Source organism: Scylla paramamosain, chromosome 8 (genome assembly GCF_035594125.1).
Source record: "Scylla paramamosain isolate STU-SP2022 chromosome 8, ASM3559412v1, whole genome shotgun sequence".
Taxonomy (NCBI): domain Eukaryota; kingdom Metazoa; phylum Arthropoda; class Malacostraca; order Decapoda; family Portunidae; genus Scylla; species Scylla paramamosain.
In genome coordinates, this window is record NC_087158.1 from 22,948,665 (window position 1) to 22,961,059 (window position 12,395).

At 36.5% G+C, this 12,395-nt stretch overlaps 1 protein-coding gene across 1 annotated transcript; it reads left to right on the plus strand.

Annotated features, from left to right (window-relative positions):
- The first annotated feature begins 98 nt into the window (after window positions 1-98).
- LOC135102996 (putative E3 ubiquitin-protein ligase UBR7) lies at window positions 99-12,264 on the plus strand. The gene is made up of 12 exons (XM_064008796.1): window positions 99-381; window positions 2,696-2,832; window positions 3,385-3,445; window positions 3,581-3,730; window positions 4,066-4,168; window positions 4,788-4,858; window positions 5,074-5,130; window positions 5,597-5,653; window positions 5,873-5,984; window positions 7,081-7,181; window positions 8,612-8,780; window positions 9,736-12,264. The coding sequence occupies exons 1-12, from the start codon at window positions 250-252 to the stop codon at window positions 9,891-9,893; spliced, it is 1,308 nt and encodes a 435-aa protein (XP_063864866.1). The 5' UTR covers window positions 99-249; the 3' UTR covers window positions 9,894-12,264.
- Window positions 12,265-12,395: the final 131 nt, after the last annotated feature.

The following is a 12,395-nucleotide window of genomic DNA, read 5'->3' on the forward strand; positions in this document are numbered from 1 at the left end:
ATCACAATTATTTTCGTCCTAATTTTCAGTAAGTGAAGAAAACTGTTACCTTACAGATTCATTCGGTTGTTCTTTGTCAGAATCAATCACAGGCTTTCATAAATGCACAGGGAGAATGGGAAGCCTGAGATAAACATTGGCGGCCCCGACAACCGTTAGTCCTCGCGGGAAGGTTGTGAGACAACGGGTTGCCTACCCAACTGGTCCAGGTGTCCCTGTTCTGATAATTCCCTGAGCCAAGCGTGAACCATGGCAGAGAATGCAGAGGCCGAGGAGTCTGGAATATCGATGGTTGAGGTGCTACAGGAGGAGGAAGAGAGGCAGTTAAATGCTGCAGCTGTCCTAGGAGCTGCTGACGACACCCGCTGCACCTACGACCAGGTGAGGCAGGAACCACCCTAATTGTGGCCCAGGAGGCTGGTGGTGATGTGCCCGAGTGCTGCTTGAGTGTAGTAGTGTATATCATACCTCTTTGTAATGTGTAATGGCGGTGACCCACATGATAAGGTTATGATATTGATGATTAGGTAATGTCGGAACAAAGGGGTTCGAAGTCATACCATTCAGACAGTCACCAGTAAACTTTTGACTCAGAATTTTCGGAATTGGCTGTGACTCAGTTGTGTTGTTGTAGGTGGTTGAATAACTATAAATGAAGTTGAAGGTTTGCACTTCTTATTCATTTATTTATTACTTGTTAGTGATATGTTGGTGGTTTGCCATGATTAATTTGCTTGGTTTAGACTATGTTGTCCAGTTGCATCTACTGTACCTTGTCTTACCGCTTAGAGTCAACCGTCTGAGCGATGAGTTGTGACTGGAAGCTTGTCTTAATCTCTCTTGGAGTTTGAAAGGAGCTGTCAAAGTGTTACAACACTGAACCAAGGATGTCAAGCACTGCATATCTTCATTTTCACCAGTTATGTCTAATATTTTCAAGGTGTGACCTGTTGACTTTTATGTGGGAGGTTATATGGTTTGTGGTAATATAATCTCTTACTATGGCATGTGGCACAAGAATGATCCAAAGAAAGCATTAAAAGATTCCACAGAAGGCAATGAAAAGTACATAAAATATAGTTTGTTTTTAGAGATATGGAGTGAGTACTGGCTGTTGGAAGAACCCTCCTTATGTATTCTATTGCCATCCCTCTCCAGGACAAGCAAGCTTAGAGACCTTGGGAAAGCAGGGTTTTAGGGTGGGGGAGGCCAATATAGGCCAGATTTGCAAAATTGAAAATTTAATGAGAAAATATAACTTTTGGGGAAAGAATCAACAAGCAATTTATTTTCTAGCCTAACCTAAACATCACTTTTGTGGAAAATAATCAGCAAACAAGTTATTTTCTAGCCTAACCTAACCTAACCAGCCCCTGCCATGAAACCCACCTTAAGGATATTAACCTAACCTAACCAGGGGGCAAAACCCCTGAACCCCACTTAAGGACACTAACTTAACCTAACTGGGTGCTTTGCCCGCCCCCCCCCCACCCACACACACACACACACACACACACACACACACACACACACACACACACACACACACACACACACACACACACACACACACACACACACACACACACACACACACACACACACACACACCTTAAGGACACTAACCTAACCTAGCTGGGGTGCTTTACTTTCCCTGGTCCCACCCATTAAGGACACTAACCTAACCTTGCCTAACTGCAGGGAACCCTCCCCCAAGGACATTAGCCTAACCTAACTGTATACCTTAATAGGAAGTGGAAGGTCCAGGGCTTGGTTGGTCAACCTCTTCCTTATCCTCAAAGGGTACTAGCATCACCAAGTGTTCAGCACTTGATTGATTTAGGCAAAAGCTTGCACCATTCCATACTGAAATTCAGCCAACATACTAATACATGCCTTTCACTGTATCCCTCCAAGTGAGCCTCACTGGCATAGACTTAGAATTTGTGATGCAGTGTTAGATGTATCACATCCCTGTAACAGTCCATGCATGATCCCAGAACAAAAAACCCTCATACATATGTTGCATAGTGAGTATTCCTATATGTACATAATTTAACTGCTCCATGAGAAGCCACTGTTGGTAAGATTATCTGGTTATCTTACCCATTAGGGTGACTAAAAGAGTGTCCTAACACCATAACACCTAGTAGGGCCACATTTGTCTTGCAGCAGTGGACATGCTAGGATGGGAACAAGTAACCCAACAAGTTTTTTTTTATACAGATTAAGAGGAATGGTCCATTGGATTAAGGGGAAGTAAGGGATTTTATCACCTGGAGAAAAAAAATGTAGGCATAGCCATGATATATAGTGTCATCAAGATGAGTATTACATACCATACATGATATATATTCATCATACCTGTAGAGTTATTGTCTGATTTATTTATTGTCTAATTTATATCGTCTGTTTGCTTTCACCGTAAAGTTGGAGTATTTCATGCTCAACAGTCAACTTGGCAATGGCTGATGGCTGCATTGAAGAATGTTTGACCATTTAGTTACCAGCTTTCAAATTATAAGTCATCAAATTATCCAAACCACTGAAATAATTACACTTATTGCATATTGTCACTGATATGTAATCTTTCTTGCTAAAGAAAACAAAGCATCAGTGTTTCATCAATGTTGTAAAGTGTTATATTTAATAAATACTTTATAGCATGAAGTAAAGTTAATTATCTCTATTTCAGGGTTACATGAAGAGACAAGCCTTGTATGCATGTATGACCTGCTGCCCTGCTGATGGAGACCACCAGGCTGGTGTGTGTCTGGCATGCAGTTACCACTGCCATGAGGACCATGATCTTGTGGAGCTATACACCAAGAGGCAAGTAGCCAAGTGTGTGCATATGTGACATGGTCAAGATTTGGAGGTTTTGAGCTGAAGTTTGTTTCCATTTCTGCTTTCGATATATCATGGTGAATTATATAGCAGTACATAATACACAGTTATTATGATCCTGAAGTTGCATTGTATTTGCTGGCATATTAGACACTTTTTTATGGCATCTAATTTGACTCTGTATTACTGAATGAGTGTGTGGACAGAATAGTTAGAGTTGTATAGCTTGGCAGATGTGGTGTGATGTATGTCGAGCAGTAGTTCACTGAGCACAAAGTCCACGTTGATAATGATATTCATACTAATGCTGTAATACAGAAGAAAAGCAAAGGAAAAAAAAAGAACTGCCATCAATGCAGCATTACTGTATAACTGAATGAGAGATTTGGCACCAAACACAAACTTGCGAATTCACACAAGGTTTTAAGCTTTGAATATCTTGATCTTCAGACATTTGGGATGGGTTTTCCTAGACTTGATCTGACTTACAAAGGATTTAATATACATAAATGTTTACACTTTTTTTCATAATTTCAGGAACTTTCGTTGTGATTGTGGCAATTCCAAGTTTCCTCATAATCCATGCAAACTATTGAAGGTCTGTCTACTGTTTATGTTTTAAAAACAGTGTTCTGTTTATTTTCTCACTTATTGCCTAATTAAACCTCTAATATGTGTATTTGTAATTTATGACATATAGAATATGATAGAACTCACATTAACTGAATTCCAGGAGAAACTGCCTGAGAACTCAGAGAACAAGTACAACCATAATTTCCGAGGGGTTTACTGCACCTGTAACCGACCTTATCCTGATCCTGAGGACCCAAATGAGGATGAGATGATCCAGTGCTGTCTTTGTGAAGACTGGTACCATGGGAAGGTGGGTGACATAAGGACACAGTGTGTTCTTAGCTCCTGCTTTTCTGTGTGCATGTGTCAACTTGTTGAATGGAAGACCACAAAAGGTTTCTGAAGTATTTATTATTATTAATGATAGTGTTGTATGGTGCCGAAACATGGAATGTGAGAGTGGGAAAGAAGTAGAACATTATGGAAATTAGGTGCCTGAGGAACTATGAGGAGTAACACATGGATTTAAGTCAAAGAAAATATTATACAAGTATCCAGTTTGGTGAGGGGAAATAATTTTAGAATAATGATTAATAAATCTTCCTTATGTTTACTATGTTTCCAAAATTTCACTATCCTTTTCAGCACCAAGGTGGTAGTGTTCCTCCAGCTGAAGTGTATGGTGATATGATCTGTACCCAGTGTCTCCCCAAACATGAGTTCCTTGCTTACTTTGTGGGTCTGGCAGGTGAGTACCAATATTGTTGCAAAGGATTAAGTGTAGGATATCAAGTGATAATTATCATTTGTGTTCTTTAAGAAAGCTGAAGCAAGTAGCTGATATTCTTTCCTAAGTATCATTGATCATTGTCTTTATCAGTCTATAATAGTATATTATGCAATAGTCTTGCAAGTTCTCCACTCTAAATATTCATTGAACACAATATCTGTCCATCCCCTTTTCCACACTTACGCATACACATGGCCTATTAAGTAATGATGTTTTTGTCATGACTGATTAAATAATGAATTACCTATATGTGGAGAGCAAATGTTTCCCAACAACAGCCTCTTTGGCTGAAATGTTACTGTTGTTCTCGGTACCAGAGAGCTGCATCATTGAGGCAACCAGATGTTTACAATACTCATGATATTGACCAAGATGTACTGTCTTATTTGTCACTTTAGTACAGTGTTTGTAGTTTGGTTTCATATTGTCTCATGCACAAAGTACACCTTCAACTTCTGCTTTTTAATTATCACCATCATTTAGTGATGTCAGGGCTAGCTATCATCTGCACACCAAATTGGTCACTGCCAGTAGTGATAACTGTTTAATGCATTTGTTCATTGTTTTCTCTTTACAGTGACTGTTGTAGAGGAAGAAGAGACAAAAGGTAAAGTTGGCAATGAAAATTCTCCCAGTAAGAATACTCAGGTGAGCTTCTTCATTAATTATATTCTATTTTGCATGAATGTCTTCAATATGGCCAAGAGTACAACAAATTGTATTAGATGTAATGCAGTAAAGGAAAATGTTGAATGTGTGTGGAGATTTAATTGATTTTATGTAATATAGTGTGGAAAAGTTTAACCTGTGTCAGGAAAAATGTTTAGTGATTACAAAGTGCATGAGCTACATTGTATTTTCAGGAAGAAGAGTCAAAGACTAAAGTTGGCTCAGAAAAATCTCCCAGCAAGAATACTCAGGTGAGCTTCATTTATATACAAGTACATAACTCACTTTGATGCCTGATTCCCTTCAGGACCATCCCATAGGCAGGTGGCCTTGGCTTCCACCTCTCCATATCCTAACTTTCCCTTCTTGTTTCTTTAAGCTATTAGCATCTCTTTCATACATGTGGTCTGTTACCCTATACTTCTACCCAACAAGTTGCCTTCCTTTCTTATTAGGACCTTCAATTAAATGCTGCATCAATCTTACACATTTACATTACTCTCATAATTCTATCCTGTTCCATGAATTAAGCTGATCTTTTAAATATAGCAAGGAATATAACAAAATGTATAGGAAATAATGTCTGAAAAGTACTGAACTTATGTAGGCTCAATAAGTTTGGTGTAATTCAGTATGTAAAAATGTTTGAACATACATCAGGAATAAATTAAGTAAAAAATATATGTAGATGGTAAAATATTTGGACCATATTTTCAGGAAGGAAAGGCAAAGACTACAGTTGACACAGAAGAGTCTTCCATTAAGACTACTCAGGTAAGTTTACTCAGGAATTAATATTGTTAATGTAATTAATACTATACATAAATATATGTGAATCTCTTTAGATATGGTCAGGAGTGTTGGATGTAACATGGTCTGGGAAAGTGTTGAAAATGTAGAGGTTTAGTGGACTGGATGTAATCTAGTATGGAAAAATTACTGAACATGTCATGATTGTATAGAAATTATAATGAAATTTAATTCTATTTTCAGGACGAAGTAAAGAATGAAGAGAAAAAAGTTTGCTATCAAAGTGAGAATATGACAGAGTCAGAATGTAAAGAAAATATGAAGGAAACTGGTGCTGAAAAATCTCAGAAATCAGGTATTGCATTGCTTCATTTTATACGTCAACTGACTCTTATATACTTAAACTGTATTTATTTTCATGTCAGTCTTTATAGTGGAAGTGACAAATATTTTGGGAATACTTAAGAACTAAAAAATTCCAAAAATATTTCATTTCCACTTACTCAAGGCACTATATTATGTCCTTTAGTTGCTCTCCCTCCCTCATAAATCATACACTTTTTGTATATAGTTCTACAAGGAGCCAAGAAAATTTGAAATAGCTTTTCTCAACATACTGTATTCATTATTAACTCAACATTATCAATGCAACTGAAAATATGAAAATAAATTGCTGCAACTCTCCCTCATGGCCTGCACCTTTTAACCTATCAAACATGCTATGTTCATTAAAGTGGATCTCCAAGCCTCTAACCAACTGAATAAAGTAGAAATTCACAGTAGTGTGACATTGCTCAACTGTGTCAGGCACAACATCTTACTCAAACTGCTTTGGGCTGACTTCCATGGTACCTTTGGTCTACAACTGGTGTTCAGGAAAATCTTTGTTGGATGTAATGATTCACTTTCAATGTAAAGAGATTTTCACAAAAAAATAACATTAAGTAGAATAAAAAAAAATATATAATCTCATCCTTCAACTTATTTAGTTCTGATAGTTTTTCAACATTGTGCACAACTACTATTGTCAAATGATGGAATCCCAAGGCAAGTACAGTTTAATGTACTTGGTAAAGTAAACCAAGTAAACAATGAAAAGTGTGTATACATTTATCATGGAGACCAGCTCATTATAGACTATGAGCAAAATGAGCTGCCTGGCTTTCTTGACCAATGATCACTTATCACCATGAACTATAAGCAAAGCCAAATAGCTTGAGTCTAAGAGATCAGTTCAAATACATTATTGCTATGTTAAAATGAAAGTATACAGAGTCCTAGTTACTGATAATTTTTAACTACGAGTATGTTGAAGAAATGATGTGTATTCAGATATATGCATTTCTTTCCTTGAATTTTTATATCTGTTTAATTAAATTGGTTGATTTACTTACTGATTTAATATATTTTAATTTATGTATTTTTTTACTTACTACAGTTCAATTTTGCAGAGTGTAAGCTGATCAGCATGACAAAGCATGCCTTACCCAAGGGAGCTCTGTTTCTACCAAACTCTTGGAGACAACAGCTCTGTGTTTGTGACAGTTGCAAGGTAATTGTTTGTTAGGTGCACCGTTGTTAGATGTCCATCTCTCTACATCAGGACAGCAATTCCACATGGGGTGACCAAGACCAGGCACCACACACTCATAATAATACCATGTTCTCTCTCTTCTATTATGTATATTTTAGTAACTTTAAAAGTAATATGCTCTCTTTCTCTTATAGACAGTCTAGGAACTTTTTAACAAGTTAACTGCATGTTGAGCCTCTAGTGTACCAAGCAGATGTTTCACACATTGTGTATTGGTGCATATGTGGCCTGAATAGCCCTTTCTAAAAAGCTTATAAATAATTTGTGTGTAAATTCGTGCATTGTGTTGTAGTGTTGCAATGGTACCAGATAATAACTGTAAATATAATCAATTAATAAGTATAGGTATGAAAAGGAAAAACAAGCTTTCAAAATGTATGTAATCCTTGGTGACATTTTATTTCCAAAACATAAGCATTACATTATGTAACAGTAACTAATTGTGAGGAAAATACCACTCATATCAAATAATATTAATGGGCAGCATCTCAGTTTCATCATTTGCATTACTTACATTGATGCTCATTTCTTGTTTCCCAGTAAAGGCATGAATGTGTTGTTTTGAAATGAAAGGCAACACTCAAATTAGGTGTTGTCTCCATTTCTTCCTGAGTTTGAATCATCTCTATCTGGCTCTTCAACTTGTTCATCTTGCTCCTCATCTATTTCTGTCTTATCACTCTCCTCAGAGAGAAAAATCTGAATCATCTGAATTGACAGAAAAATCTGAATCATCTGAATCACCAGATGAGCTTAGTGGAGAAACTGATCATCCTCCATAAAAGTCAATCAGGTTAATTTATGTTCAAAAGGAGAAAAAAAAAAAAAAAAAATTATTAGCATTGCTTTCCTATGTACAGCTGATCAGAATATAAGTTAATGTATTGATACTAACTCCTTTATGCATCATAAACTACACCAAATAAAAGAGCAAGAATAGCATCAGTGCATTGCAAATTGGTACATATATGTGCCAACCCATGCCCGGTACAGTGATGCACCAATACATGATAGGGGAAACACTATTTTGTATATATTTGTACCATGGAATTTTATGCCCTACACGACAGGACTACCTGCCACAATGACACATACCTTCCCTCTCTGCAAGAGTCCAAGGGACACTGACTGGGTGGCATCGAGAAGGCTCTGCGGGGCAGGCAAAAGCGCTGAGTTGCCAAATGTGGTTAACATGTTAGCATGATGCTCTTATTCTTTCCCATATGGACAGTTTAAGAACTTATAAATGGTAACATACTCTCTTTCTTTCCTATATGGACAGTTTAGGAACTTTTAAATAGGACAATGCTCTTGTTTTATGGACAATGTAGGAATTTTGATTGCACCTTATAATGAAATTAAGATTGTATCATCTTTTTGTTTACTAGGCAACTTATAAGGATGAAGGAATCATCTTTCTCCTTGATGATGAAGATACTGTCAATTTCTATGAAGAAAGTGGCAAGTCTTATCAGCCAAGTAGCAGTGCACCTGTACAGAGAGAACTGGAGGCCCTCTCCTCTCTTGACCGTGTTGTGCGGACAGAGATGGTTCATGGTGAGTAAAGTATAAAGTGCCTTTTTTGGGGGGCTGTGGGGGAGGTGAAGGTGGTTATCATGTAAGAATTCTGCTATACATATGCACATGGATCAAGTATTTGTTGTGAGATAGATGTGGAAGGTATTTGACAAGAATGTCTTTTAGGCATTGGACTTTTGAGAAAGCATAAGATAGAATGATAGGAAAGGCTTGTGGAGTGGGTTAAGGTAGTATGGGCTAGATCATAAATTGACAAAAGGATTGAAGTCTTTATGCAGAGTATATGGTCAAGTGAAGTAGCGGAATTGAGGCATTTCATGTTCATTTAAATACTGATACTAGAGGAGTTAAGAAGAATTTGTAAAGGAGGGAGTTGAGTATGAATGAGAGAAGAGGTCAAATAATGAACATGCAAAAGGATGGTAGATGATGGAAGGATGGTTGTTGTTTTTAATAGTGAGATACTTGAGGAGATGCAGTTTTAAAAAATCTGTATAGCAAGTTACTGTAGATGGAGGTAACAAGGTGGTTCCAGAGCAGAAATTTAAATTGAATTCTTTGGTCTTATTGGTTTAGAGTTGACTAAACCGAAGTTGTTTACTCAGAGATAATTTCTTGGTTCCATTCTGTTTTGGATAAATGTTAAAAGCATAAATAATGAGTTTACTTGTGATATCAAAATTTGCTAGTGACATGAAAATTGCCAGTTAAACAACTACAGGTCTTGGTAAAGAAGCTCTTGATTTCTTATCTTTTCAATAAGGCTGAGCCACCTCACACTTTTCTTTCCATCCACTCTTTTTACCCTTCCAGTATTTGCTTAATTTGCTGAAGTTCTCTTACTGTATCCTTTAAACATACTTTCCTATCTCCCAAACTCTATCATTTAATTTCCCATACACTTCATACAGCTACTCACACACATGGATGTATTTTCTATCCACTAATATATTAATGATAACTTCACTTTCAGAGTACAACAATCTGAGTTCATCACTCCGTGAATACCTTCGCAAGTTTGCTGAGAGCAAAAAGGTGGTGCGGGATGAAGACATACGAGAATTCTTCTCTCAGCTGGCAGCCAACAAAAAACAAAAACCAAACTCAGGGGTGCAGCTGTTTTGCAGATGAATTTTCTCAAGGACATGATGGACTTGATGGTGTTATTAAAATCAGGAATATTTATGGTGAAGTTGAAATAACTTCAATCAAGTATGTATTTGTTGTATGTGCAGTGAGAATTCAAAATCAAATGTTAGTGTTGCTAAACTCATAATAGATTATTAATTGCAGTAAGATCCCTAATGAAGTTGGATTTCCAATGAAGTATGTACAGTATTTTAAAAAAATTACAAAGTTGATCCGCAGTAAATGTGAGGCAAATTTAAATCTCTTTAGTTGCCCAGATTGAGCCTTAGACCAATGAGCCTGATGCATTCCGAGTCACTGTACCATCCAGCTTATAACTGCTTGTGGTCAGAATCAGATGATTCAGTTGGTAAAGGAACATTTGTCTTGTGTTTATTCTTAGCACAATGTATAACTTACTTTTATCAATGTATATTCCATTCCTTATTGTTTACTAGGTGAATTATAACTTCATCAAAGGCAAGTTATAAGAGACACCAAGAAAACTCCTCTAGAACAGATACCTCTTTTTCTCCATGCCTTGTATTAAGAAAAGGCATTGCTAACTCTCCCCACCCTTTTTCCTCCCTCCAAAAAAACATGTAAACTCTTCATATCTTATTTTACAGACACTAATCCTTTGTGGCTGTTGCTGCTATTTCTTGATCTAAAGTGGTGGAACAAAGTACATGACATACCTAGTTAATATATTGTGGGCTTTTATCAAGGGAAGCAAGATGATTGGCAGTGAGAGCATTGTCATTGCAGCAGCTGAAGGCAACAAGCTTTGTAGATAGTGCTGCAGGAGTATTTCATAGGTCAGCATTTCTAGTGCCAAAGGTGCATCCATTTCTGAGAACCCCACACTGCATTGAATCTCAAGGGGTTGTTTTCAAATCATCACTCATGTTGTCATTTTGTAAAAAAGGTAAATTTCATTTGGTGGTGGTATCTCTCTTGGCTCACTATATCCAAATTGCTAGTTTGTGGAGTATTGTAGACACCTTTTTATTGTTCAGGTAAGACCTGCAATATAGTTGCAGTATCACCTTGGTGTATCTCATCTGCAAATTTTTGAGATTTTCTTATTTGTCAGTCTGTGTGGCTTTTTTTTTTTTTTTATATAGCTGACAAGAATTCTTATGGAGTATCTTGCTAGTTAATTTGCACATGTTATTTCATTATTGCCTCCGTACTTTCTGCCTATTTAGCTATTTGGTGAGAGAACAACAACTGAGTGAAAATTAAAAGGGCTTTTTCACTTAGAGGTGTGTTATGGATATAGTTAAAAAAAAAGGTGTGTTATGGATATAGTTAAAAAAAAATGTTAGCAGAGCACCCAACAACCTCAAGGTATGTGTCTTCCATTCTCATTACTTCCTCTTCCACAAGCTTCTTACCAAAATATTCCACTCCCAGTGCCAGATGTGCTCTAGGATGGAGGGTTTGTTTGCATTACCAAACTGACAGTATAGGTGTTATAACCAGCACTGTTTTTTCTGTAAGTTTCATAAGCTATTATAAGAGGTTTTATATTTTTGTATATTTTAGTGTACTGTACATATTTTTTTCTGGTAAATAATAATTAAAGAACATTAACAAAATCAGTTACACTAATCACCACCACCAGCAGTAAGGGTTATTTTGAAATCACTTGTGTCCCTTTCACTTATGCAGTCCCTGCATTTGACAACACAGAAATAGTAATTAGCTTCAGGGTTAACCAACATTACTTATGCCTTATTAAGCCTTATGCTATATGAAATTGAAAGCTTTCACTTTAAGCAATGTATTTAATAACCCAGTTTTTCTGTGTTTGTTGATTTTATTGTTCACTGCCTCTTCACAAATTTTTCCCTATTTTAACCAGAAAAAAATAGGGTCATTGAGTCACCCACACATCCTTCCCTCATCAAAGTGAATTGTTTCATTCTCTTTTTATTGCTGCTATCACTACCAATACATGGCATTTCACATTCCAGTGTGCCGATATGATTTGGAAGTCTAGTACTAGGGGTCTTACTGAAATAAATATTACATAAAATTTTAAAGTGGCTAATATGTAGCAGTTAACTAGAATAAAACCTGAACTATTTTATAAAAATGTTTGTTCAGGATTATCAGCTTACTTTTCAGTCATATTGCATTGACAAAAATTAAGATACTGATTTTATTAGTGTTTTGTATATAAATTTGTCAGTTTTAGATCAGATTTGTTTTTGGGTCTCACTGAATATTTATTTTCACAAGGAGTAATATTCAGAGTGTTTTCTACACACAGTATCAGTGGTAGCACAAGAACTGCAGCATCCAATCAGTGCACAATGGTAATTTAGCATTCTAAATATTACAATAAAAGATGGAAGAATTCACACTCTTGTTATGTTTTCAATACCACTTGTATAGGTTCTTCAAGAACATGTTTTGTATCTTACATGCACAAAAGCTGCTGCTAAGATCTTGCATGAATCTGGTTTAACAACCATGCACTATGTTAGGTGTAAC

Bases quoted from the DNA above. Each gene is read 5' to 3' on its own strand.
- LOC135102996 (XM_064008796.1), top strand. From the start codon at position 250: ATGGCAGAGAATGCAGAGGCCGAGGAGTCTGGAATATCGATGGTTGAG. The intron at 5,654-5,872 runs GTAAGTTTACTC...TTCTATTTTCAG, and splicing joins CTTCCATTAAGACTACTCAG to GACGAAGTAAAGAATGAAGA. The intron at 8,781-9,735 runs GTGAGTAAAGTA...CTTCACTTTCAG, and splicing joins GCGGACAGAGATGGTTCATG to AGTACAACAATCTGAGTTCA.